The following is a 27,395-nucleotide window of genomic DNA, read 5'->3' as shown; positions in this document are numbered from 1 at the left end:
ATTTTTGTCTCATTGGCACAGTAGCAGTAGAGCTGTTCTGCAGGGCTGGGCCTAACGCTAAATGCTTTGGGAGACTTCTGAACGACTGCTCTTTAATTGTAGTAACTGCAGCTCTGATGGTTTTAATATTATTTTATCATGTAATTGTGAAATCATAACTATTAGGCAGCCTGTATGGTTTTCTTTTTTTCCAAATTGGCACTTAAAAAGCAGAATTCATATTGCTTTTATTTACTCATACATACGTCATGCAGTGTTTTGCTGAATTTTAGCATACATTTTGTTATCTTCCTTTTTCATCTGAAGGGGAAAACCACAAGTAAAGGTAAGAAGAAAAGGCATGAATATAGGAACTGAGTGTAAATGGGAGAAACCTTGCAGTATTTGATGTACTGTAGCTGGTCTACTAACTATGCGGTATGAGGTGGTTGCACCTCTGTGCAAGCTCAGTCTTGCTTGTCATTGTACACACAGAAATGTGGTATGGTAGGCAGCATCACACCAGGCACTCTGAAGAAAACAATCCCATCCCAGCTGAAAATGAGGCATAGGCATTACAGCAGAGTTGGCAAGAAGGCAGATGAAAACCCAAGACAAAAAACTTGACAGCTAAGCTAAAAGACCGTACAGAAACTAGCAGAGAAATTGGAATTGTCTGACAAAGAACTCAATGTACTTATTTTAAAGGTATTTTGTTGAAAATGCAGGAACGTGTTAGCAAAGATGGTTGGTTGCCTGGATGGTTTTACACTGCTTTTTATCATAGATACATATTCACTGATGTTAGAACTTACTATTACCACTTGGTGGAAATACTTATGTAAGTTGAAAGAAAATCATATATCGTAATTGCATATATAGACTTGTGGTGTGGAAAATGAGATCTTTTTGTAGAACAGTTTGTAAAGCAGAGGCTATGATTTTTTTCATGAATACTTATATTACACAGAATTGTAATTTCCATTGGTTTGCTGGCAGCACTACTAAATAACTTTGACTTTGGAAAGTAAGCTTACTTACCAATATACAAAAAAACCCAAAAGCAATCACTAAGGTAATTTGTCTACGTGTGATTTGAACTACAAGTATACCATTGTTTAGTTGGATTTATTATAATTTCTGTATAAGATGTCTTACAGTTAAGGTGAAAGGTGCACGTATCCTCACTTGGACTCTGGGTTGTTCTTTGCTCAGAAGATTGGAGTGAGATTTAATTAAGCTAAAATGGAGAGTTAGTCAATGTTTCTTTCATTCGTGGCATTAGTGGAGTCTATCCAAATAATCTTCAAAGTAAATATGTGTTGTATGTGACATGGATCTGTTTGAATTCATGTGCCATCAAAAAAGAAAGAGAATAATACTTTTGCCTTTTCCAGTACAACTATAAAAATAAAAGTCAAATAGGATAACAAAAAAGAAATGAGTGGATGACAGACTCAAAAGAAAAATACTTCATGCAACATGAACATGTCAGCTATGGAAACATGCAGGGAAGTGTAGAAGGTTTTAATGTTTTACTTATACCCAAAATGTAATTGGTCTAATTGAAAAAGAAAATATCTTACTTCCAAAATTCTCCATTATGAGAGCCAAACTTTGGTAAAAACTGGAAAAAGAGTTCTCCCTGGGAGATTTCTTTTGAGTTGGATTTTATTGAAGTTCAGAACTGCCTTCCATGATAAGAAAACAAGCCATATTTACATGTGTGTAGGTTTTAAACAAAGAATATTCATTGAAATCGGGATATTGAACCATGAGAGAGACATTCACAAGGGCAGTCAACCTCTAGCTGAGAAGACTTTTAGGGAATGGAAAGCATGAGGCTGGAGGATATAATGTCATGGCACAACAAACCTTCAGGATTTGGGAGAAACGGCTGTGAAAAAAATGAATTTTAATCCTTTTTCACAATTTTCATCCTTTAAAAATATCATTACATAATCACTTAGAAGATTTTTGTCTTGTTTAATGGTGTTGTTGAATATCTAATATTTCCACAGCTGTGTTCAGTATTATTCCTTTGAGAAAAATATGTCTTGTGGAAAAAAATAGGTCAACTTTTATATATTTTCCCTAGGCATGGCTATCATATGAAAAGTTCCCACAGAGAAACATGGTTATACTTTGCTAATACTCCATGCGAAGCCTGGTGTTTTTCTGTGTAAATACTCCTAATGGCGCACTTGGAACAACTTTTTGTTCTGAATTAACAGAACTGCCTCAAAATACTTGATAGAAAATGGTACGTCAGCTGGTCTGTTTATCTGCACTGTGTAAATACAAAGAGTGATCGAAGTCAGAAGCTACCCATTACAAAAATATTTACCTTCAGTAGCTGTGCGGAGATCTGTATCCTGTACAAAGAATAAACAAAAATGAAATGAAAATTCTACCAAACCACAGTAATCATTTGCTAGTTGCAGTAGGAAATTCCTTGCATAATGGCAGGTTAAAGAAGGCTTGTGGTGTTTGTGAAGATGAACATTTTAATTAAGGCCAGTGTTTATGCTTTAAGTTGCTTTAATTGATAAATCCTTGAAAAAAATCCATTTAATGAATGGAGTCAGGATGGCTCAAGCAGACCAGAATATTGCTTTGGGGAATTCACTCTTTGTTCTCCTCTTGTAGAGAAGACACAGAATGTGTGTCCATTGTGGTTGGCACGCTTGTAGGACTGGATGTGACGCACGAGCCTGGAGCATCATTGCCTTTTGGCATTCATAGGAAAAAGAGGGTAGCTAAACCCCTGCAAATCCCAAACACCAGGCAAACGTTCGTACAACAGTCATTGCCACCTTATAGTAGCATTGTACATTTCTCCATGCTGAAAAAAAGACCATTATTGAATATACAGCTTTGAAGCCACTGCCCAAAGTAAACCTCATTACCCATAAAACTGAAGCTCTCAAACTGTGAAAGTAAGTAAAATTACTTCTGGTTACAAGAATAGAGTTTTAGGGGGTAGGCCTAGGAATGGGTGTTAGTGGAGCTGTGCTGTGAGATTTGGTGTGTAACTGAAGCAGGGTTCATGCGTGCTGTGAGGACTTGGATACAGCAGCACAGCTCCCAGGTGATGGTGAGAGGTGAAGTCATCAACAGCTCTCTAGCCCACCTCCCTGTTCTAATGAGATGCCCCTTCGTTTGTATCATGTAGTGTCACTGGAAACATGATTCATTGCTGGGGAATTTTTAGTATAGAGAGAAGAGGCAGTTGTGTATTGCTGCAAGAAACTTCACTGCAATGCCCAGATTGTGTGTTGGGAAACTTTATAAGCTCTGTTCACAGGCTGGAAGGTCTATTCAGCAGCAGTTAGACGAGGCTCTGTACAAAGTGCATAAGAACAGCTGTACTGGATCAGATCAGAGCTCATGTAGTCCAGTCTCCTGTCTGGCAATAGCCAAAAATAGTTCCACAGACAAAGGGTGCTGCAGTTTATTACGTTCCTTTGCTTTTAGTTTCCCTAAAGTGAAGTTGTGATTTTAAGACACCTCTTCCATTCAGTTTTGCGATTCATCCTGCGATAATTTGACTTTTCTATGCCTTACCCTTGAAGACTGCTCATTTATTGTGTGAAAAAGTTGATGCCATAATGCTAGCAAGTGTGTTAGTTTAGTCTTTCTTTACTAACAGCAGTATTTCAGAATAATAAAATGTATGGTAATTTATCATGGGTTGTTTTATGGTGTGACCAAAACTGGTTCACACAGTATTGACTGTGTAAGTTCTTTCACACAACACTATACGAATGTTTTCACAAGAGTAATTTAGTGAAGTAATAGCAACTTTTGTCTCATATGAACTATAACAAAAGTTTTTGAGATGTCCTCTTTAGTATTCTCCATTCACTTCTTCAAGCAAAAGGGAAAAAACAATTTTTTTTTCCTTTAAAATTTAAGGGTTTTGCCCTAAAGTGGGGCAGGGTTTCTGTTAGCAGAGAACACATAATGATGCTTTATAGTTTGTATATGGGTAACCAACCCCAGGGGAATTGATTTCCATTGAATCACCAGAGCAGTTCTAACAAAATTGTTAGAGCTGTTCTTGGTAGTGTTTGGTTGTGGCTTCTTGATTCTTGGATCTGTGTAAAACTTCAAAGCACTGTGATAATATTCTAGGATAACAGCAACTAAATACATGTTGATTACATGATTGCTCCTTTGTGTGCAAAAGCAGATCTGTTTAATACATCTTAGAGTTTTGTATATGACGTCTTCCCTACTTTTAGATGGAAAATTTGTTCCAACATTTTTCCACAATATTTTGAGCCTTGCAACTGTTCAAAAGTTGTTGACATCATTAAACCAGAGCTCTTATTTCACGTCTGCTGTTTTTCCCCCCATTTAAAATGTTTTTCAGTATGCCAGAGGAAATAAAATTAAAGCCTTTTCCCTTGAAATAGAGAGTTTGGGATTCGATGGTAACTAGCTATAATAGAAGGGTAATGTTACTAAATAAGGAATAGCGGCAGGGATCTCTCTTTTGTTCATTAGAAAACAGAGAAGTATGTCTTTTGAATGAGTCAAACATATTATTATGAACTAGTTTCTTTGGACTGCTGTTTATACTCCTGTTACTTTTCAAGAAGACACTAAGGCTGTTGTGCAGAGTGTCCTCCAAATGAGGCCAAGGTACACAGCTGGTTCTGGTCCGCCAAATCTTTACCTGTCACCTGCATGGAGAAAAAGCTTTAAAAGTAGTTTAAAAGTAGATCTCTATAAAAACATGCACTTTTTCCAAAGTAGTCTTCAGCTCTGTGGTTAGGACATTCCACAGAATGGTTGTAGTGTTGTTATAACTCCCCTCAAAGCACTGATTTGACCTGAATTTTGGTCTTCCGTGACTTGATAGCATAAATATTTTTTCACAGTGGATAGTTATATAAAAGTTATAACACATGTTAATACTGTGTGTTCATTTTGTTTTCTGCCTTTGAACAGAAGTGACCCTTTGCAGGTTTTTTAAAACTCCAAAGTCTAAAGAGGCATTTCCCTGTGGCTCCATTGTGCCAGCAGCTTCCAATGAGTAAATGCTTTCATGGGTTGCCTTAGGAAGCTTCCAACTTGCAGACTACCAGATATCGTATAGCTCTACAAATTAGCAATCTGCAGGCTTGTTTGTTGAAAACTGCTTCATATATACAGTTATCAAAATTATCGTGTAGAATTATTTTGGTAGTATTATTTCATATTTGTAATATTTTACTGGATGTAATTTTGTATTCTCTGAAAAATTCATACATTAGAATATAAATATAGAATTTCAAATTAGAAAATGTTTTCTCCTGGGAGTTCAGACTAGTTAACATTTGTATTACTGCACAACAGAAATGACCTATTTGTTTTGTTGCCAGGATATAGCTGTTTTTAAAGTTTCCCCTGTAAGAGAGATGTTACAGTTTCATTTCTTTCTTTCTGTAAAACAGCAGTCAAAACATTGGGAGAGAAATGATGAACTCATGCTTTCCAGTTCTGATTATTGAACACTAAGATGTTTTTTCAGTATGTGCAAGTGTGATGTTTGCAGAATCCAAATTCAGAAATGGTGTCAACCGCTCTCTGTTGCGTTATGTGAAACAGAGTGCCCTGGGTGTGACATTCCCTTTGTTTTCTTGGCTCATTACAGAGCTAGAAGTCATGCCTCAAACCTTTTCTTGAGGCAAAGGTCAGTGATTTGTAGCTTTGACAGGAGGAAATCTCTTCATTCTTTTTCAAGTTGAAATGGAAAATGGAGAACTGTGGAGAATGGTATGTACTGTGAGCTCTGCATTTTTGGGAACAGACAGGTTCTAATAGCTGCAACATGTGGCAGAATTAATAGTGATCTCCCTTCATGCAAGTGAGATGGCTGTTGCTTTTCTGAAAATTTTTAAAGTGCTTGTACCTTGTATTAGCAGAAACATTGACTCTAGGCATTGCTTCATATTCAAGCAGCTATCCAATCTTCTGTGGTAACAGACTTATCTGTTGGACACCTTAGCTGTGCATGTCCCTGTGCACAGGAGAGGAGCTCAGGTGGCTGCTCAAAGTTCTTCATCATTTAACCAGTGGAAAGATCCTGCTCTATAAAAGTGTCGATGTCAACTTCTTTTCTACTGACTGACATCTATGAGCTTATAATGGGGTTTACCTGAAGGATTATGAGGCCATTGTCCAAATTCTTAGGTATGATGCATGAGTCAACATTACAAAATATGACTTAAAAGTATAACGGTGTTTATAGCCCCAAATTTCCTCTTATGCCAGAGAGCACTGTCATTAGTGCTGCTATTGAGTTGCTACAGTTACTAAACAGATTTTACTGAGCATTTTGCCCTATTCCAAGCAGTTTCCTCTATGAAATGGTTAAAAAATCTTGTGGGATGTCTTGTCAGTCTTAGCAACCTGCAGCTTCTTCTCACTTGAATCTCTGGGTGAATACAAAGTGCACCTACATCTGCATCTGGAAAACAAGAGAAAGAAGAGTGTTTCTCTGCATCCACCCACATCTGGTTTTGGTTCAAAACTGTTGTTTGATTTGTGAGTTTGTGCTGACTGAATTTCTGTGGGCAGTTATGATTCCACCTGTCTAGGAATAATGTGGAGTCCCTCCAAGCATCTCAGCTGAGCTTCTTGTTGGACTAAAAGATTAAGTGGTGCCAACTTCTGTAAAATTCAGCAGATTTTCAAAGTATTACTGTTGGCTTCAAGAAAATAGTTCAATTCCTGAAGAACATTAAAAGAAAGTTGTTACAGGGTTTGATCCATAGTATCTTTATAAAAGCCTTCTGAGACTGATAATACTTACACAGAACTACATTCTAATCTTAATGTAAATGTCTTCTGAAGTATATTCATCTACAGTGCAAATCTGCAAAAATAATTTACTCAAATATATTGCAGGGAATAGACAGTAACTGTAGGGTTGTTGGGGTTTTTTTTGTATTTTTTGCTGCTTTTGCAGATATTTACCATGCTTGTGGTCAAAAGGTTCTGAATTTGTTCCCCTATTTTTCTTGACCAGTAATGATCACGTCGCTTCTGTCTTATTGTCACAAGACATGCAATGGCTATCATCCTGTTTGCTTTGTCTATAAGATCCTTCGAGGTTCCCTGTTGAAAAATAGTAAGACTTATTCTTTTTTTAATAAAGCCTATTTCGCTTTCACTTTAGTTTCTCCTTTTGAAGAATGAACAGATTAGAACTGCTTATGTTTGACATGGAAATGTTATCCAAATTTAATTACCCGTGTATTTCTTAAGTGAGTATCCATCCATTTGTTGCATAACTTCTATCCCTTGACTTCTTTCCCCTTCTTGGTCTTTTGCCTCTGCTACTGTTCTGTTCTGACTCCAAAACTGTTTTCCAGTCTCTCTGTTTCAATACTGCAGCATTACGTTAGCATCATAACTTTAAAATCATGTTTTGTTATCAAGAGCTTCTTGTATGAGGAACTTATGATAGCGTGATGTTAAATAAGCTTGACATGCATTGTATTAGGTGACCAGAGGAAAAAGTCTTAGACAAAAGACCTGCATAAAATTCACTTTTATGACATCTTAAAAGTGAAAAAGCACATACTGGAGATACAAATTGCTACAATATGACTTCTGAACATACTTTATCAAACAAAATATCCAAAGCAATCGTTTTACAGAAGTCCACATACCTTAGGAGCGTTTCTTACACAGAGATTATATTTTGACTCCCTGCACAATGGAGTAACATTGTCCCTTGCAGGTGACAGTTTATTTGGATGAGAGAACTGACTTTGAACAACGTGATTCTGTTTTTATTGTTATTGTATAGTTTCAGAGAAAAGAGAATTCAAGTCTTTCTGTATATTATCTGCAATGTGCTGAAATGTCTGTGTTTTGAGGGCAACCACCTTTGCTGTTAAATGGCCGTGAACAATATTTATGCTGATTACATAGCGTGTTTGCTGGCAGTACATTGAGATGTTTGGGAAGTGCATCATGAAGCCATTTTCAGAGTGAGGGGAAAAAATTACAGTTCAGTAGTTGGTATGTATCCCCAGAGGGTTTTTATGGTATGCAGTTGCTTACAGCTTTTATGTGCCTTTTAAAATGTCCAGAATGTCAAAATGTCAACGTTAAGCTATTTCATCCTTTGTTCCCATCCATTCCGAAGAAGATATAATTAGGCAGCAAACCTATAGTACTGGGGAAAAAAAGAGTAGATTTTGTTATTTATTACAGAATAGCCCAAGAAAAAGTGGAAAGTAATTGCAAGAAAAATAATGACCTGTCAGTCACCTCTAATCATTTATTGTCAGCAGGCCTGCTCTTTGAAGGAAATACTGTAGAATGTGATGAATATGGAAGCTATTGAAATTACTTTCAATTTTCATGGAATATATTCTTTAAAAGAAAAATATTAACTATTTTCTATCAAAAGTTTAGACCAGTTCAGGGAAAGAATGTAATATTAAAAATAGAGCAGAATATTTAATTTTGCTTGTTTTTAAATGTTTGAGAGAATGAACCCACCTCTAGGGAAACATCTAACTGTAAGTACGTACTTGTATACGTAAGTGGACATTAATATCAAATATAAAATTGACATGGCTTCATCAGTATCGTGTCTACAGGTGTGATTTAAGACAATCTGTAAGATTTCGATTAACAATTAACTGGATTTTTGAAAATTTCAAGAATATCCGTTCAGTCATCAAAATAGACAGCATGGTCTGGACAGTATGAATATCTGAGCCAAGTAAGGATTGTACAAGCAAAGAGGACCAACCACTCTTTTCTTTTTTTCATAAAGAATTAAAAAATAGATGTTGTTTGGAAAAACAAAAATAATAATGAATCCAGGCGGAAGTTAATTGCTCTAACTTGTCAAATTCCATGTTTGAAGACTGGAAGTTTTCAGTATCCCATGTTTTGAAAAGAGTTGACTGTCTTTTCCATGAAATTTCAGTTGGAAATTGGGTGGGAAATTTTCTCTAGGACCATGTGCGTATTAAGAAATTCAATTCTGGCACTATAGAATGTACATAGTTCAAGGTCTTTCACTGGTATCATTTTTAAAACTAATGATACCATTTGAAATAGTTTAAATTCAGTTAATCAGATCGGGCTGGACCAAGCTGGCTGCTTAGCTCTACTGTCTTCTGAAATTTGATGTTGTGGGGCTGCGCCTGAGGTCGCAGGTTTGTCTACTGTATTTAAGTAGAAGTTTTGTCGGTAGAAATAAAAATTTGACAGGTTTGAGCTTCTATTTTTACATTTAATGTTTGTATAATGAAACAATATTAAGAAATGCAATACTACCTTCAGTAAATAACGTCTTCTATCTTATTTATAGTAGTAAGAAGGGTTAGATAGAAATAAGCAGGCCTGTTAGTAGCAGAGAATAAATAAACGTGTTTTTCTAGAAAGACGTTTTGCAGTGCAAAAGTTGGGTATTTATTTGGTCTTCTGTGGTTTAAGAACAACACTGCAGTAGGATCTTATGCATGAAAATGAATGTGGTGAAAGCTGTCTTGTGTTGATGTAGTTGTTTTCAAGATGAACGTGTTCCAAACGTGAATCTTCACCCTCATCCTCTTCACTGTTGTAATGAACATCATCATCATGGAGATGGGTCCTGCAGATGCGTTCTGGAGGGACCGTCCTGTGACAGTGGGGGAGGAACAGTATTTTATTGATTAAATACAACTCATAACTTTGTAATTTATTTTAGAGATGCAATTTATTAAGATTTGAATATGTTTTATCAGTGAATTACGTTTTTAAAGTAACAATTTAAGACTTGGAAGTTGTTCTTCCTTAGATTTTCTCCGTGCGTTTTCTCATTTATATCATATACTTTTTCTGAGAAAAGTATTGCCAAGTTGCATGGAAGTGTGAAAGTTTCTGTATAACATACATAAACCCCTTTTACTTTGTTTTGAAAGGAGATTTAAAAGGAGATTTAATTCTGTAGGACAGAATTAAAGAAAATCATAGAATCATAGAATTTTCTGGGTTGGAAAAGACCTTTGAGATCACCAAGTCCAACCATCAACCTGACGTAAGGAATCCAATCACCAAAATATGTCCCTTAGTGACATGTCCACACGTCTTTTAAAATGGCTGACTTCACAGCTGGGACTGACTGAAAAATGCTCAAAAGACTCTTTCAGCTGAAGATTCTTTTCAGTTTTTGTTGTTGCTGGATTGTTTTTTGTTTTTTGTTTTTTGTTTTTTTAACTGTTTGGTCTGTGATTCAAGAGCAGAAAGGGATGGTACTTTGCTGTATGTATCCAGTTGTGGCCGCCTTGGTGGGAATGTGGCCCAAGCAATGTTACAGATTGCTTTTCTGGAGAGAACTGCTCGGCATTTCTGGGAGCATTTTCAAAAGTAGGATAAAGGGTGAAACTGTAGTTTTCTCCCATTATGAGCAGAAGAAATACTGCAGTGGAAGACTCAGGATTTAACTCCTCCTTCAAAATTTACGAGAGAAATTATTTACTAAATGTGAAAAGCTCTGGAAGGAATGCATGTCTTGTAACATTGTCATGACATTAAGCTTGCGTTTACCTTATTTTATTGTTGTTTAGTCTTAGAAAACGTAGTTTTCTCATTTCTTCAATTCCAAATGGTACAGACTTTAAATCGTTGTGATCCAAAAACAACTCTCTGAGAGAGTGGTATGCTCCAAAGAATGATACCGGATCTATTCCATCATCAGTAAGTTTGTTGAAGGACAGATAGAGATACTCCAAGCCTGGCTTCATATGGCCAAAGACATATCCTGGAATCCTTTCAATCTGATTTCCTATAAGTATCAGGTGGAGTAAAGATTTTGGCAGGTAGGAGGGAACGTGATACAGCTTATTGTATGAGAGATCAATTGATTCCAGGTTCCTGCGTGAAAAGATAAAAGAAAATGGGTCAGAAACATCATAACGTGCTGCATTGTTAATGCTGCATTCTGTACAACATAACATACAGGAATGAGTAGAGGCAGCTTGAACAGAGGAAACTGGGGGAACTCGTTTGTGATTTATAAGCACTGAGAACTGCAATCACAAATTATACCAGGACACCCTTAATAAGCTTGGGAATTTACCATTCATCTCATTGGCCTGGATTTTTAAATTTTATTCTAAAGCCTATCTGAAACTGTAGTGCTTTGTGAGTGGCTGCTTCAGCATCATTCCAGAAGCTGCTAGTAAAGGCATGGTTCTTTTCAGATGAAGCAGTGTGTGAATCCAGAAATGGACTGCAGCTTATAGGGTATGGCAAGGTATGCTATGTGACTTAGCAGGTAATTTCCCATGGAAACTGCTTGCATGTTCCATGTACATTAAGTAGTGAAACTGTCAGTATTATTAACTTCTATGTGACATAAGAATGATTTGGACTGAAGTCTTATTTAAGTGAGAATCGTTCTTCTGAACTTTGGTTCAGAATCGTCCCATTGTTTCTGTAATGTGGCCTACTTGATTACTGAATGTTTGGATGGTTGGTGACCAGCTCTGCTCATGTTCTGCTCTTGTGTGATAGGAATGCACAGTCTTCCCTTCACTTGTTTACTTCTGCAGTTTTTATTCTAACATGAAATAAGGCTAGAACAACATTTAATTATTTTGAATTTCCTCTGAGATAACAATATGTTGATTCAAAATTATAATTGCATGGAGTATGATTGGTAATATTCATTTTTTGATTGAATAATGAGAAAAAGTATTTACTCTTATGCTAATATGGTACAGATTTGAGATGTTAAGATCATTTTTGTTTTAAAGCTGACAAAATATTTCCTAGATTATACAATTTAAGGAAAGGAAATTAAGAGAAAAATAGTTAGACAATTAGCAAACTGAAAGATAATTTAAAGTTAAAAGTTATGAATATTAATTTCATTATCTGACACTGGTAACAGAGAAAAATAAAGTATTTTAAATGTTTTATACTCACTCTTGGTTTATCCAAGCCAAAGGTGCTATTCTGTGTTCTTCTAATTTGTTATGCTTTAGCACAATGACGTTTATTTTTCTTGTGTGGTTAAAGCAAATTTCTGACACTTCTTCAATTTGATTGTTTTCAAGGTATAGCTCCTATAAGTGCATTTGGAAAGAGAATTTGTGAAAGCAAAATATGCTCTTATTACCCATTGCAAGGTAAAAATGTAGTTGTTAAAGGTCCTCTATATTATGTGGTAAATCTTTTTATTTGTGGATAAAAAACCAAATAACCTGAACCGGAGTTTGTGGACATAACATGACGTTTGGTAAACAGTATTTTTCAAAGGAGTTGGTTTTCCTCATTTGTGAGAACACAGATTGCTGTGAAAAATCAAACAATAGCAGTTCTTTAGTTTGTCTTGCCAGAAGTTGAATACTTTGTGATGTGGGATTGATGAGATTGATAGGGAGCAGGTAAATATGTATGTATTTCTTCTTCTGGAAAGCTATTGGTGGGAAAAACATTACAGATTTTTACTTTCTTAATATATTTGCTGGGCACCAGTGAGCTTTGAAACTTTTGAATATAAAGGAAAATAAAATGTTCATGTTTTACAAAGTGTAAAGCTTTGAGTCTGCAATGTATCAAGACTATGTTTTACAAAACCATATTAACTTTCCAATAATGTCTTGTAAAGGAAGATAAACATGACACAAACTAAAAGAGAGCAACAGCTGAAGTATGGATAGGACCTGAATAAACAGGAACAAACAAAAGTTCAAATTCTGGCAGGGGAATGGGATAGGAGACTACTGGAAGAAGAAATCTTTTCATTAAAAATCAAGCGAGGGTGAAACTGTTCAGGGAAGAAACCTTGTTCAGCCCCTCCAGTTCAGGAGGAATTCTGCAACGGTTTGGAAAACTGTGACATAGAACAGCCAAAAAATGGGAGAGGATAGTTAGTCATAAGCATCAAAAGAAAGGTTTTATTTTTCCCCCTCTCTCTGAGGCTATACAATCTTGGTTCCTTCAGTTTTTCACTATGAAACATGTTTTCTAGTTCTGTCATTATTCTTGCTGCTATCTTATGAATAATGTTTTTTCACTAAAGCTATCTGTATTAGGTTGTGACTGTTGCACAACTGAAGAGACAGAATTGATGGTTTTCTTAAATGTTCTTGCAGCCATAGTATTTTATGAGAGCATACTAGAGAAATTCAGATTTGAGAGACCTACCGGGATGGTGAATAAATACATTTCTATGAATAAGAACTAGTATATCTCAAAATCATAAAATTTGGATCAACTTTGTCTGATGGTAATAAAGTAGGGAAAAGCATAACAGTTACTGAAAATGGCTGAAAAAATAAAGCTTGTTTTTTTTTTTCTTTTTTGCTTTACCTCAAGTGTGGTGGGAAGACCTTGGGGGATAATTCTGAACTTATTTCTTCCCAGTCGCAAATAAGAGAGACTTTTCAAGGGGTAGAAGGCCAGAGGACTGACGTTTGCTTCACTGAGTTTGTTTCCTTCCAATTCCAAGGTGACCAGGTTCTTTAAGCCTGAGGAGAAAAGGTTTGAAGTTCTGTTAGCGACTGCCATCTCAATGTAGTTAATTTTAGGTTTAAGCTTTACCCATCTTAAACATTACAATGAAAAATCTTAATGTCTTCCTGAAAGGGTTTAAATTCATTATCTCATTGTCACAGAATTGTATTTTCAATTAGTTTGTAGAATTACTGAAATTTAATAGAGGCTTCTTTATGCAAAATGAAGAAGCTGCAAGAGCTGTGGGTAGTGCTACCCTTTAGGCCTCATTACTTAATGCAGCAGATGCTTGCAATGCTGTGTTGGCGCTGACCTTTGTGCAATTAGTTGCCCAATGATGCCCCTGGTCTCCACTCACTTATGTGACAGTGGGTACATCACCCTCACTTACTCATACCTTCCCCTCCCTGTTGGATGCCCTTCAACCACTTGGTGTACCAAGTGCTGAGAACTCATCACAGACTATACTGTTCCTCTTCATGAAGGATCACGTAGATCTCAGACATCCAAATGCAGGCCACAGAAGAAAACACTGATTGGTGTATATTAACGAGATATACTACTCCATAAGAAGTTTCTCATTCACAAATAGACCTACTACTGTGTTTGGTTTTGTTTGTTTCTCACAGAAGCTCTGATCATTTTAAACTAAAAGGCTGTCGTAGCCCCTTGGCCTACATTTCCTTTCTCAGCTCCAGCATTTTTATTGCTCCACAGAGAGCTATGTCACCATAGTGTTCCAGTTTCCACGGGGACCCTTTTGGCAGAAGAGGAAAGGGATCAAAAAGTTCAGCTGAAGTTATGGTATGGATCAGCCCACATTTAGCTTTGCTTGAAATGGTTGCGAGTTGCTCTGATTATGTTATGAGACACAGAGTAGTCTCATGATTCAGGAGCGGAGGTATCTTCAACATACTCCAATTCAACCTCTACCTAGTAACCTTAAATGTCACTTTGTTGAGAGAGTAGTGGTTCCATAAGAAGGGAAAATGCAATATTTAAAAACACGGTCATGCAAAATGTTTAGCTTTTTTTTTTTTTTTTTTTTTAGGAAAACATGGTGCTCTCGTTATATCTAATCAGATGTATTAGTTTGAACAGTTTGCTTTCCAAATGTATTTTAATCTTTTCATGTGATGAGTATTATTTTCCTAAATACCTTGCAAGGCATCTTCATCAATGGCATGGAGTTGGTTGTCATTTATTTTTATTTCTTCCAAAGTTGATGGCAGTTCAGAGGGAATGTGTACCAGCATGTTTCCATCCAAATACAAACGCTTCAGCTTTTTCAGGGTCTCAATTGAAAGGATGAGTAAGAGAATGCAGGTCATCAAGGTGTAAGTTACATGGGTAAACAGATGTGATGATCACAGTTACTATTTGAAATCTTTTAAGCAGCAGTGCAGTAATATCTAGTGTTTCTCACTTACGATTAACATTTAATGCTTGGTTAATGTCATTTAAAAATCTCTATTTATTCCTGATTGCAAGAGAAATTGCTTGAAATAGCCAAGTTTTATCTGTATCGTAAATATACAATGGTTACATGTTTTAGATCCAGAGGATTTAAACTGGAAAAACTTCAGGTATTATTCAGCCATAGGATAAGAGAAAAGTTGGGCTTTCTTACTTTGAATGCATGTGGACCTATGCCAGAAGAGGAAATATTATTTTTACTTAAATCGATCCATTCCAAATTAGGTATCCCATTGAATGCTTCATTGGAGATGGTGGTAATAATGTTTCCTAGGAAAGAATTCAAGAATAGAGTTTGGGTTATGAATTATAGTATGTATTGAGTTGTGTAGTGTTGTACCTACAAAAATATAACACAGTTTTATTATGTACAATATTTGTGGATATATATTCATATTAACATTTAAATTCTAGTGTAAGAAAATTAGCATATCTTAGCATTTATAATTTATTGTGTTAAGAATCCCAGCTGTAAAGTAATTAATATATTTATATGATAGGAAATGACAATGTATTAATGCTACTGCTGACTGAACTTGAAATAGGTAATGTTAATTCAAGAGAACAAATAACGTAAATTAGACCCATTAATTACCTGTAAGGTCTAGACTTGTTAGATCTGGATCTGAGATAGGTGGTATTTGTGTAAGCTTGGCATTAATACAGCTTACTGTGGATTCTGAGGTGGAACATGCAGCTGGCAGAGGAGGAGCTTCTATCGGTGGAACAGGAATGGGGAAAGTACCATCGTCTTCATCACTTTCGTACTGTTCCTCTGAATCTCTCTCTCTTGTTCTTACTCCTTGCCTCTTCCTTATTAGTTCTTTTTCAAGTTGCAGCTCTTCCTCTTCAAATAATCTCCTTCTTTCTTCATCTTTCCTTCCATCGGGCTTCTCTTCTTTCTGATGGGCTTTATACTTCTGTCGATTTTTTTTGCCTTTCTTTTTTCTCCTCTTTTCATCCTTCTTATGAACCTCATTCTCTTTAATCTCTACCACTTCAGTTCTAAGCAGTTCACCCTTTTCAGTTTGAGTACGTGATGATGGCAGCACGTTGGGGTTGTTGTCGAGGTCGTTGGGTTCTGGTGAATCACCAGACAATTCAGTTATGTCATCCAGTGAAACAATATTTGAATCCAATGGGGAGACTGACCAGGTAGTGAGAATTAAAAAATAACAACAAAACAATCTGTTAAAGTTTCAGTAATTATTCCTTTCGTACAGTAAAAAGATGGTAAATGTACAACGGCAGTATTCTCCTCAGATGATGATTCAGAAAGAATGAAAATATGCCCTTATATTACTGTTTGGCAGGGGATTCAGTTTGTGATGAATGATTAAGTCAGCCATGCAAAATGTTTTGTAGATGGGTATGACTCTGCATTTCCAGAAAAAAAGGGTGAAAAATTGAATATGGCCTTTCTTACCTTCCTTTTTGAATGAGCATATCCATTTATTTATTTACTTATTTTATGCTGATGCAGGGTTCTAAAGAGGTAAAAATAAAATGTGCCTGGAAGTGGCAGAAAGGTAGTTTGAACAAAACTCAGAAAGGCTACAGCTGGTTCTCCTGTGCGAGGCACTGCCAAGGGTAGAGGTGGGTGTAGATGTAGAGCTCACCAGGGAGATGTATTAGCTCAGTTACCAGAGGTTTTACTCACCTAACAGGGCAACTCCGATAAACAGAGTTTAATTGTTTCAAATAACTTCTTGTTCTTCAGTTAATTTCTGTCATGTCTCAGTGCATTTCTATGTGTGTGTGCTACACAGATGCACAGAAAAAGAGGCTAAATACTTTTACAGTAAGAGAAGGTTAGGTATTGGGAACAGGAGAAAGACATCACGTTGTCTGCTCCATTTTTCATTTTTTTTAAATACTTTTGTATAATTTCTTCAATGAAGCACAAGCGTGATTGTAGTCCTATTGTTTCTCTTTCCTCTCAATTTAAGTCAGCTAGGTGCATGTGTTTTTACACTCCCAACAAATATTTACCAGACTTTATATTCATGAGAGCTAGTAGTTAATTATCAATCCTTTGTAAGTGAAAGTGGGATATAAGAGGTAAGCATATGTTTTCTTTCTTGATATATTTACCAAATTTATATACAGGAGGAGAAAAGCAGAAAAGGGAGAAAGACAGAAATACAATGATCTTCTTTGCATATTCTCTAAATATTAATACACGCTCACCTAGAGCTGCTCTTACCACATAATTCAGGGCTTCTTTTCTCTACAGAAGTATTATGTGTACCAGGTAATCCTTGATATTATTAAGTATATATTTTATGTAAGGTTTTGCTTGAGGTAGTTTTAAAATAGTAAAAATAGTATGATGTACCGTACCAGTGTCAGAACAAACTGGGCAGCATTCTCCTGCAGGTATGATGGTTTGGGGACATTTCAGGGGGTGGCACATGGTTGTATCACAGATCACTTCTCCTTTTGAACAGAGGCACGTAATGCAGGGCTTGGGAGACCAGACAGCTTTATCGAACATTATCATCCCGTTAGCTGTGCACTGCCCCTTCTTTCCTAAGAAAGCGAGACAGAAAAATGGAGTCAGACAGCTTAAACAGAATTAAAAACAACAGTGTCTAATTAAAACTTTGCAAAAAAAGCACTGCTATTTTATTCTCATCTTGAAAACACATGAAGTACACCCTATTCTAAGTATCTTATCCATATCCCTTGGTTTTCTTGACTGTATTGTCTTTGGCTCATTAGTAGTCTCTAATCTTTCTTTGATTCTTGACCATTCAGCTGTGAAGGCAGCCAATTAATGTGTGTAGCTGTTACCTGCTTACAGCTTCTTGTCAGCAGAGTGCAGGCTTTCTGTCCCTCTATCTGCTCCCCCTCCTTCAGGCAGTTGCCATAATAGTTCATTTCCTTCTCTTCCTAGCCCAGCTGATGAAGACCCCTACCTGCTTTGTCTTCTGGAAAAGCTTTTGAATTCAACTTCAGAGATATTCTTAAAACAGAAAAATTAGATCTAAATGGTGAATGTCTGAGTCTTCTGCATGGCAGCTCCTCTTTCTTCCCTATCCTTAGAAATGGAAAGCAGAAATCAGACCTCAATGAAAGCTGTGCACAGATGTGAGTGGGGAAAGAAGCAAAAGTTCTCTTCATCTCCGTGATATTAAAATAAATCATGCAGAACTTGAGAATAACTTTTTCTGGGTCCCCTTTTGTTTCTCTCTTGAGCAAGTGACGTATCTGCTGATGTCTTGTATGCTGAATGAGAAAGCTTTGTTAAGGTTCTGTGGAACCAGGAGGATGTCAGTATTCACCGTATAGTGACTGTTCAGAGGCTTAATGCAAGTGAAGTCTGTTCTGTAACAGCTGGTAAGATGGCAAGCATCATCTCTCCTTGTACCTTTCTTGATCTGAAAAAAAGCCCCACCTCTTTGCTTAGAAAGTAGCCAGATTCGTGCAACTTCTTGTACTAATAAGTACCTTCTCCAAAGATTCTGAACATGAATCTAATGAAAAGGAGATTTCCTTGGGGTACCAGTTGAATATTCCAGAAAGAAATGTATAAGATTACATTACAAGCTACACTCTTTTATTCAGTAGGCAAACCGTTCAGGGAGCATGAAGACTTAGGAAGGAAACTATTCCAAGTCTCTCTCTTTCCTTTCAGTGATGGAATCTACCTCAGCAAATATTTCCCCAGGCAGCTGTCATCCAGACTCCAGGATAAACACTGTTTTAGCATGACGTTTTTGTTGTGGGATTTTTTTTTTCCTTTTAAGTGAAGAAAGGCCACTAAAGAGATTCTTTATCCCATGCAGTTCTTGTCCTATTAGCAAGCATGCTTCTGAACCCCGCGAGAAGCTTTGCTTAACGCGTCTTCCTTTTCTCTGCCTAATTAATGAAATAATGTATTGCTGAGGGGTTCAGTTCAAGCTGAAGTTTCTTTGCATTTTCCTGTGTACAAAGAGAAAACTTCCTCTTTATTTTTAGGGATGGTTTGACTTTCTCCTTCGGCCAGTATAAATATCGTCTAATACAGTGGAAAAATTTTATCTCAACTGAGTTCACATGGGAGAGGCTGTCCTTTGAGATAGATGGTGTCTCTGCACGGACTGTGTGCAGGATTAGTTTCCCTGCTGTCTGCCCTGGTCCGTGCTTGGTTGTTGGGAGAGCATTCAGGATAGCCTATAACTATCCTGGCAAGATCCTTATAGATTTGATTCAAATAAAAGCCTGAAGTATCTCTGATGTTAATATTTAACTCAACATCCGTCCCTTTGTGAAATCCTTCAAGGCATTTCAAGTCACAATTTCATAATAAAGGTATTCCTGTTGGATATGAACTTCTAGGATAAAAGTTATCAGATTCATTCTGTGATTGGCTGATAGAAAGGGGGAGAAATTAAACATTTGCATCTTGTGATTTTTCAAAGGGCCAATTAGTCCAAGTTGTGTATGTATGGTTTCTGCTGCATGAAGTTGTACTCTCGTTAACTCAAGCCATGTTAACTGAAGGAGGAGGATATGAGTTAGCCCAGGGCAGATGTTACTTGGCTGTAAGTCCCTGTCACTGCTGCATCCTGTCTTCTGTTTTTTATGTGCTTGCCAATAAGCCACTGTTTTTGTTTGAAATAATCTGCAAAGGAAACACATGCCTTTGGAATTCACAGATGAGAGGGAGTAAAGACTGGGTTGAGATTCCCCTTAAACTTCCTATCCATTGAGTAACCTCAATGTACAGTACAGTAGCATGCGTTAGGGAGAGGTGAGATTTATGAGATGTTATGAATAATGCCACAGTGTACCTTTGATTCTGTCTGCTTAATAGGGAAACCATAGTCTGTGGCAGGCAAACAACTGTAAATTGTAACTGTAAACTGTTTTATGTTGTGGTGAGCTGTTTGATTTGAGTTTGTGTGATTTTTACAGGGAGGAAAGAGATGTCCATTTGCCGTGAAACCTCTACTTAAGCTATTAATTTTCAGCCTGCAAATTGTGTTTGTGAATCATTTCTTTTTTCAGGCTACTAACAGCAGATTAAGCAGCTAGAAGAGTGAAAATTCGGTTCTGGGTTTTGGATTGCATTTTTTTTCTGTTTTGACACATGATTAATGGTAGTGTTCTATTATTTAATCGGCTCTGTTTTTTCCAAATCTGACATTAACTTGCAAAAATTTTGAACTTTAAAAGCTAGACTGAAAAATACCTTGTGGTTGAAGTCTTTGGCATGTAAGCAGAAGACTTTTAACCTTTGGAAAGATGGTGTAAATCCAGCATGAGGTTCCAAATAAAATGAGTTCAGTGGTTTTAGCTCAGCTTTTGGATGGGAGTCCACATAGAGGGAAACAAACGAGGAGGTGGCGGGGGAGGGACCATGCATTATTTCAGCATTACTGATGGTCTCTGATAGACTGGAATATCTTACATAAAGTGTGTGCTATTTATGTGGTATTTCCCTCTGTTTAATTTTAAAATATATTTTTAATTAAACGGTTTATAAGAGTGGTATTTCAGGATGCACTGGAAATATTACAGTCAAGAGTTTTTCTAATTTCCCAGTTAAAACTCCTTGCTTTATTTGACTTATTTGAAATGGGAACCTCCTCCAGGGCTCCTGCTTTAGCAGAGGTGTTGGACCGGATGATTTCCAGAGGTCCCATCTGACCCCTACAGTTCTGCCATTGAGCCAGTGCTCGTGCCTCACGTGATGCACTAAAAAGCATTTTGCCTATAGAAATAGATTATTATTTTATGGAGAAAAGAGGTAACCGGGGCTTTCTTGTTTTGTTCATAAAATTGCATATGATATTTTTATTTAATGTGTGATCATTCAGTGTTGGAATATAAGTGTTTACGCCTTTATATAATTCATGAGCTGTTGAGTGGACATGACCCTGTCCTGGTGTTTCACAATATGAGTGTGTCCTCTTCAACCTTTAACTTCTTGCTACAGATAGAAGTGAGGCACTGTAATATCTCCATGATTTTTCAATTTAAAAAAACTGAGTTTCCAATATGGAAACGTAGTATTCAGTTCTTCAGAATACATCTGATTTTTAGACTCTTGTCAAATCTCAATTTCCTGTTTTTGTTAATCCTAATTTCCCATTTGTGACATTCACAAACATTGTACAGCCAGAGATATCTCTTCCTTTACTGCATCAAGGATCAAAAAGACATTTAACAACTCTGTTTTCAAACACTTGCCAGTCCTGCATTCTTTGAGGAGACTGTAGAGTGTCACACTACGATTACTGAGGTAGGTTTTAGTAAAGACCAATGAAATTATGCCTTTTTTTGTTTGTTTTTTAAGACAAAGTTCTCATGCAGCTATTACTGTTATTGCTTTATTTACAAAACCAATAATTATTCCCAAACTATTGCACATAGATGTTGTTTGTTGCTTTTCAAGCGTGACAAAAGTTTAAGAGCTTAATACTTGTGTTATTGGTGTTAGGGCCCCAGTGAAACCTTGTTAATTGACTTAGGCGATAGATTGAGCAGGACGTTCTTCAAAATGGCCTTCAATCTTCCTAAACGTCTGAGGTTATGAAAATATTACTCCAGCTAAACTTCTATTAGGTGGAGCGAGAGTGCAGCAAATATTGCTGTTATGTGGGATTTTCTATAAAGATTAAGCATAGGAGATTAAAAAGCTTCATATACTAAACACAAAATTATTACAAAAGGCAGTAAAATTAGGCTAGAAAAGGTAACCAGGTCTTACTTCACCATGTGTTGCAGGTAGAGCTGAAGTAAAGCTTTAAGGAGTTTAAACATTTCATCTGAAAACAAGAGAAATTCAGCCCACTCCAAGTAGTAGAGGTTTGATTCTTACCTGGTAAGACATTGTAACTAGATTCGTGTCCACCCAAACCTATGAGAGAGTCAAATACTCCCATAACACCATCGTCAATGTTTATGAGAGGTATGCTGGGTGCTGCAGGAGCTGGAAGCTTCATCCTTGGCTGCCTGAGGAACCGGCGCCCTGCATAGGAGCTCCTCCTCAGCCCTCTGTGTCGCATTCTTCTCCTTTGCCTCCTAAGGGCTGCACTTGTTTCATTGTGAGACAAATCAATACACAGTGAAAGAAGCAGGAAATAATAGATGAATGATGAAGACTGCATGTTTTTGTATGGCTTGGAAAGTGTCCTGGAACAGGAACAAAGTAGACAATTAGATATCTGGAGAGCTTTATTAAGATGTCAGACAAATGGTATACGACTTAAAGCAAGAGCACCAACATATGGTACATCTATATAACCTAGTTTCCTCTTGCAAATAAATTGCCCTGAGACCTCATTTAAGCAATTTAACCTTTGTGTTAAGCACAAAGGTTCACAACAGTCAATCATGTAATTGGACAGAGCAATAATTGATCAGCTGACTTCTGAATGAGTCGAGCTGAGCATAAAAGTGTATCTTTTTCAATCAAAACTAATCATTAATCTAAAAAGATGGTAGCTTTGCATTTGGGGGTTGCATTTGTGCAGGTACTTCAGATGCACAGAGCCAGCAGGCATTTCTAGTTTAGCAACTGTTGCTGCTTCCAGCAAGAGAGTTCCTGAAAGCTGTAAAGTTTCTGCTTTATTTTGGTTGCTAGTATTTCCTCCATGTTGTTGTAACTTCTGAAAGCTTTTACTAAGTGTATGTAGTGTAAAAATGATGATCTGCACTGGGTTGTGTTCTGCATTTACTTTCCAAGCAGTTGAGAATGACTGTATATCTGGAGCCTTATTGCATTCCATTACTTTCATTACACGTATTGTCACCAATAGGTGGCATTCCAGAACAGGGCGGTCAGGACCCAGCAGTATACATAGAACAATAGGAAGCATGGCTATACCACTGTGGTAGCTAGTCTGTGCATGCCCAAAGTTAATAATGATTATTATGGCATTATTTTTTCAGAAAGGAAACTCTTGTCCTGTGTAACTGAGACTAAAGACAGGAGTGTTCTTGTAATGCTGTCAGTGATTGCTGATGAGAATTGGAGACTTGGAGCACCTGGTCATTGTGTCCCAGACACAGCTTATAGTATGTCCATGCTTTTAGTCTAAGGAAGTCTAAAGGGGATTCAAAATGGCTTTTCCTTACTGTTTGTCAGCCTAGCTTTATGTGGAGCTTTTCACCTTGGAGTTACTCATATTGCATAAATGCTAGATAGAAATGCAAGCAGAAACTGTGTTTCTGCCTGAATAAGAATTTTGTTTGTTGCATGTTTTTACGCACTTTGATGTTTTCTGCTTTATATAACGGGTTGAAGCCTCGGGACAAGTTTCCTATCTTTTTCTATGACCTAAGGCCTATTGGGATTTTGTGCTTTTGATGCTTTCCACAGCACAATTCTCATATTCTGTATTTACATGGGAAGTTGGCAGTAGATAAGCTTACAAACAGCATAGTTTTACTCTTTCCCAATATTATAGTTTTTATGTTCAACTGATTTAATTGTAGAATATTACAGCAAGTATATATTTATTTGCAGATTTCTATTGAGCCAAGCCAATACTCCCATATTAAGAGAACTTGAGACAGAGATGTCTCACACAAATTCCTATAATGTTCCCTGCAATGGAAACAACCCAGGCTGTATATTACTCACATCTCTTTCTACCCACCAGAAGTCCGTTATTCCAAAATGCTAGATAGGCTCCGTCCCAACTTTTTCCTTAAAGAAATTACTGTTAGCTAACATTCCAAATAGATGCAGAAGCCTGCACAGTGCATTGGTGATGCCTGCTCTTTTGCAGGACAAATGGCCTAATGGCTTTGGTTTCTAACTTTCTTGCACGGTAATGACTGACTATAAAATTACACAGCAAACTTCTGTTCTGTGTGTTTGAACAAAAAGCAGAAGGAGCCCTCGGGGAAAACTGAATACACAAAAGAAAGTCTTGAACATCTGTATCCATTTTGTTGAGTTAGTGACATCGCAATTATGGTTATATTTTATAGTACACTTTATAATAACACCATAGCTATGTAGGTGCAGTGCTGGTACGTGACATTTGTGCATTTTAATGTTTAACCATTTCTTCTTGTGACCTGAGTCTTATAGCAACGGGACTGAAATACTTTTCCATTCTCAACACAGGTGTTTTTATGTCTCAGTATTTTGCTGTTAACCTCAATATTGATAAGAAAACTAAAGCAAGTTCAATCATTATAAAGTGCAGATAGTTGTCATAAAAATACTAGAATTACAAATTTACAAACAAAACCAATAAAACAGACATCCCTTCCCCCCCCTTCCACCCAAGGGATGTCTTTCAGGCCAGCCCTGTTCACAAGTCCATGCTCTGCATTTTCACAGCAGCTCTTCAGTACTGAACACTCAGTGCTACTCCTTAAGGCCAAATGGTGTTCCTCACACACAAAATGCTGAAATATGTCTTTGTTTCTTTCACTGACTTATTTGATAAATGGTGTCTCACATTTTCAGGCCCAAATTTTGTCTGTCATACAAGAAGAAGGTCTGAAGTCCACTGGGCTTTGTATTCCCATTTATAGAATTCTCAGATTTCACGATGTTACCTTTAGTTGAGTGCCAGACAACTTGTAATGTGGGGAAAATTCCTCCTATTCCGCTTATAAGGCTTTTGCAATAAAAAGATTAGGCTTCAAAATAGAACCTTTTTGATTTTGCCCATGAATATTTAGATCACGCATGCTATGTGTAGGCATTCGTAAAGCCTCTATCATGTAACGCGTTCAGTAGTTGGTAACTTTCCAAATGTTTATCCTCAGTAAGTCCAGGAACAGTTACTGTGCTGCCATGGTAATGGAAAGAGTTAATTTTTAAAGCAGCAATCCTTCAGAAGTACCAGAATATCAGGATTTATTCAATAATCTTCCTTTATCTACTTGGTCTGTATTCAAATGCCTTTCTCAGCTGTCCTGCTCATCTCTCATGATACACAGGAGTTAAAATGGTTTTCCAAGGCTTTTCACATTCTCCTCTTTAAACTGATTGCACAGAAATGAGTTAGGTTGAGCCGTACCAGCAGAACTAATTGCACTTTCGGTTAGTTTAAGCTCCAAGTGTATGGCACACATTCACACCAAGCAAAAAGCAGATCAACGGATATTGCATAGTTTATCTAGAAAAGCATTCATGTTCAGTATTGCCAAATACAGCTAGTATTATTTCATACATATTTGCAAAGTTAACAAGTAGTTTAAGCCATTCAACGCCACGCTTTAAGCAGTAATTTAAAATGTAAAACATTTTACCTTGTAATCTAACCTAACAGCAGAATCTGCTTGGTGTCACTTAGTCTCCAGTTGCAAATGAAATAAAATCACACTGCTATCTTTAAAACAAACAGAGAAACAGTAGGGGTTGTTGAAACATGTTAGATGATTCCTTAGTTAAGTCTGAAATCGCTCCGTTCCCTGGGGACAAAGCGCTGCTGTGTTCTGTGTGCAGAGAATCGGCTAGGACTGTTACTTGGGGAACTGAAAACCTCCGCTAAGCAAAGTGAAGAGCAGCACAATGCGTTCGGTCCGGAGGCTGACAAGGCACAGCTGGAAATTCTCTCCCAGTCCTTACAGTTGCATAAGGAACGAGAAAACCGAGTGTTTTCAAAAGACCTGAAAAATGTGCATTCGGTGCTGTTGTATGTGCTTAGAGAAATAGTTTCCAGGTGGTGCAATTTCAATGCGGATTTACTGTTTTGCAGAGATAACGTATATTTTGGCAAGCGTAAACTTAATGCAAAAACATTCTAATTAAAGCATTTTTCCTAAATTCTTTTTTTCTTAATCCTCTCCTGCAATGTGTAGCCCATAATCTATCAGAACCGAAACTTTATATCGAAGTCTTAGCATGGAAATGTTTTCTTTTGTCCATTTACAGCAATGGTTTCACCATAAGTTGTAGCTTATGCATGGAAAATAGAGTCACTTAAGCATTTTCCCTTCATTTTTTTGTAAGGGTAATTGCATCCTGAAACATGATACTGAGGCACAGCAGTCCAGAAGTAATCCAAATATGAGAGCTGAACGTGGGGGAAGGGAGGGGAAAACGGTACGTTACCGCACGTCCTTTGTGTGCCAGCAGAGCCCTTTCCTTCATCCTCAGACAGACCTGCTGCAGTGTGCCATTCTTCCAGGAGATGATGAGTCTGCTTAGCTCCAGAAATGACAGATGTATGACAAATGTACCTGCTGGATGAAGTTGGGCGTCTGAACCCTCGTGACGTTAACGATTTGTTGTTCGCTTGAATTCACACTCTGAGGAATGCTCAGACAGACAGTCACAGAATGGTACAGCCATTGCGTTAACCATAATTGTTAGCCTGTACGTGGAGGAAAGATGTTGGGATAGAGCATTGTCTCTTGGAATAGTTATTCGGCGTCCAGTGGGCTTTGCTCTGCAAAGTCAAAAGTAGAAATAACAAACTTTTGTGGTTTAGCTGCAGCTGCTTAAGAAGGATGGGGATGGTTATACTTAACAAATGGGACTAGAATCTGTAATGAGATAGCTGGGCTCAGTCCCTGTGTTAAAAACATTGATTTGTATGTAGAGCAGGTCAAGCAGTAGAAGAACAGCAGGTGACAGAAAAGGCTGTGTGTGCCAGGTAAAAGACTTTATGCATATGACTGATGGTGTACTTACAAAAGACAGTGATGGCATTCACTTCTTTATATGTTTAAATGCTACTACTTGTGCTTCTGGCCATTGGCTCAGGATCAGCTGCTGATAGTGAACTCAGGCACCTCCTGAAAGCCTGCTGAGCCGGGACACAAAGTTGCCTGCTGGTGGCCACTATGGGGGATCTGACCAACCTTTGCTCATGCAGATCTCTGGTTTAATGCCTCTGCTTTGGATGTGGCTGAATTCCATCGAGTCAATCCTCCACGCTGGGCATTTAGAGTTATGTCACCAAAGTATTTTTGGCTACAGTGGTCTTGTAAATGATTTCAGACACGTGCAGCTAATTGGTCTTCTGTCTTTTAAAAGTAGTATCCTGAGGGATCTAATATTTACTGTCTTCGTGTGAATTATTCGCTCTGCTTCATCTCTAAGTACAGTTCTGCCTATGCAAATGCATTGCTACTCATGACATGAGTGAGCTGTGCAACGTGCATGCTATTGTCCACTTAGATGTTATAATGCAGATTTACCTCCTTTTAAAAGCGGAGAGACAAACATTAAGCAGCAGTGAATAAAACCATTTTTAACTCTTCTATCTTATGGCAAACTGCCTCCACTGTTACCCCATAAAATGTGTGAGATGACTGTGGAAGTCTGGAGCCTCTGGTGTGGATTCTTCACGAAATGAAGGCTGACCTTGTGCTTAGAGCTTGTCATTTGCAGGGGGACACGGCTTTCCATCTCCCTTTGTTGAAACTAGCCAGTGGAAATTCTTCAAGGAAACGATCAGTGAAACAGAGGGGTTGGAATTCAGGTTGGCACCAGGTTTGTTTATAGTGGTTACGGCAGGTTTTTATAACAGCTCTATTACCTATTAGATGACAAGCAATATTGGAAGTAG

General features: G+C 37.3%; 2 protein-coding genes across 11 annotated transcripts in view; one reads left to right on the top strand and one right to left on the bottom strand.

The window, feature by feature from the left end:
- The window catches only part of CENPP (centromere protein P), a 118,884-nt gene that overhangs the window by 74,370 nt on the left and 17,119 nt on the right, over positions 1-27,395 (top strand). The window lies entirely within an intron of this gene.
- Positions 7,511-26,274, bottom strand: ECM2 (extracellular matrix protein 2). 2 transcript variants are annotated; one of them, XM_015293485.4, is made up of 10 exons: positions 25,934-26,274; positions 21,731-22,044; positions 17,263-17,451; positions 15,515-16,066; positions 15,074-15,189; positions 14,603-14,738; positions 13,300-13,457; positions 11,911-12,050; positions 10,528-10,854; positions 7,511-9,619 (listed from the first exon to the last, which is right to left on the bottom strand). In XM_015293485.4, the coding sequence occupies exons 2-10, from the start codon at positions 22,017-22,019 to the stop codon at positions 9,412-9,414; spliced, it is 2,115 nt and encodes a 704-aa protein (XP_015148971.2). In that variant the 5' UTR covers positions 22,020-22,044; positions 25,934-26,274; the 3' UTR covers positions 7,511-9,411. The 2 variants fall into 2 exon arrangements, with proteins under 2 accessions (XP_015148971.2, XP_414297.3); XM_414297.8 differs by lacking the exon at positions 25,934-26,274 and adding an exon at positions 25,129-25,274.

This window comes from Gallus gallus, chromosome 12 (genome assembly GCF_016699485.2).
Source record: "Gallus gallus isolate bGalGal1 chromosome 12, bGalGal1.mat.broiler.GRCg7b, whole genome shotgun sequence".
Classification (NCBI taxonomy): Eukaryota; Metazoa; Chordata; class Aves; order Galliformes; family Phasianidae; genus Gallus; species Gallus gallus.
This window is presented reverse-complemented; position numbering and strand designations above follow the sequence as displayed.

What these genes read in the sequence shown, in the direction of transcription:
- ECM2 (XM_015293485.4), bottom strand. Translation starts at nt 22,019, where the DNA reads ATGCAGTCTTCATCATTCATCTATTATTTCCTGCTTCTTTCACTGTGT. An exon ending in TAGTTACAATGTCTTACCAG is followed by an intron (nt 17,452 to 21,730) that starts GTAAGAATCAAA and finishes TCGCTTTCTTAG; the next exon opens with GAAAGAAGGGGCAGTGCACA. An exon ending in AACAAGTCTAGACCTTACAG is followed by an intron (nt 15,190 to 15,514) that starts GTAATTAATGGG and finishes ATTCTTTCCTAG; the next exon opens with GAAACATTATTACCACCATC.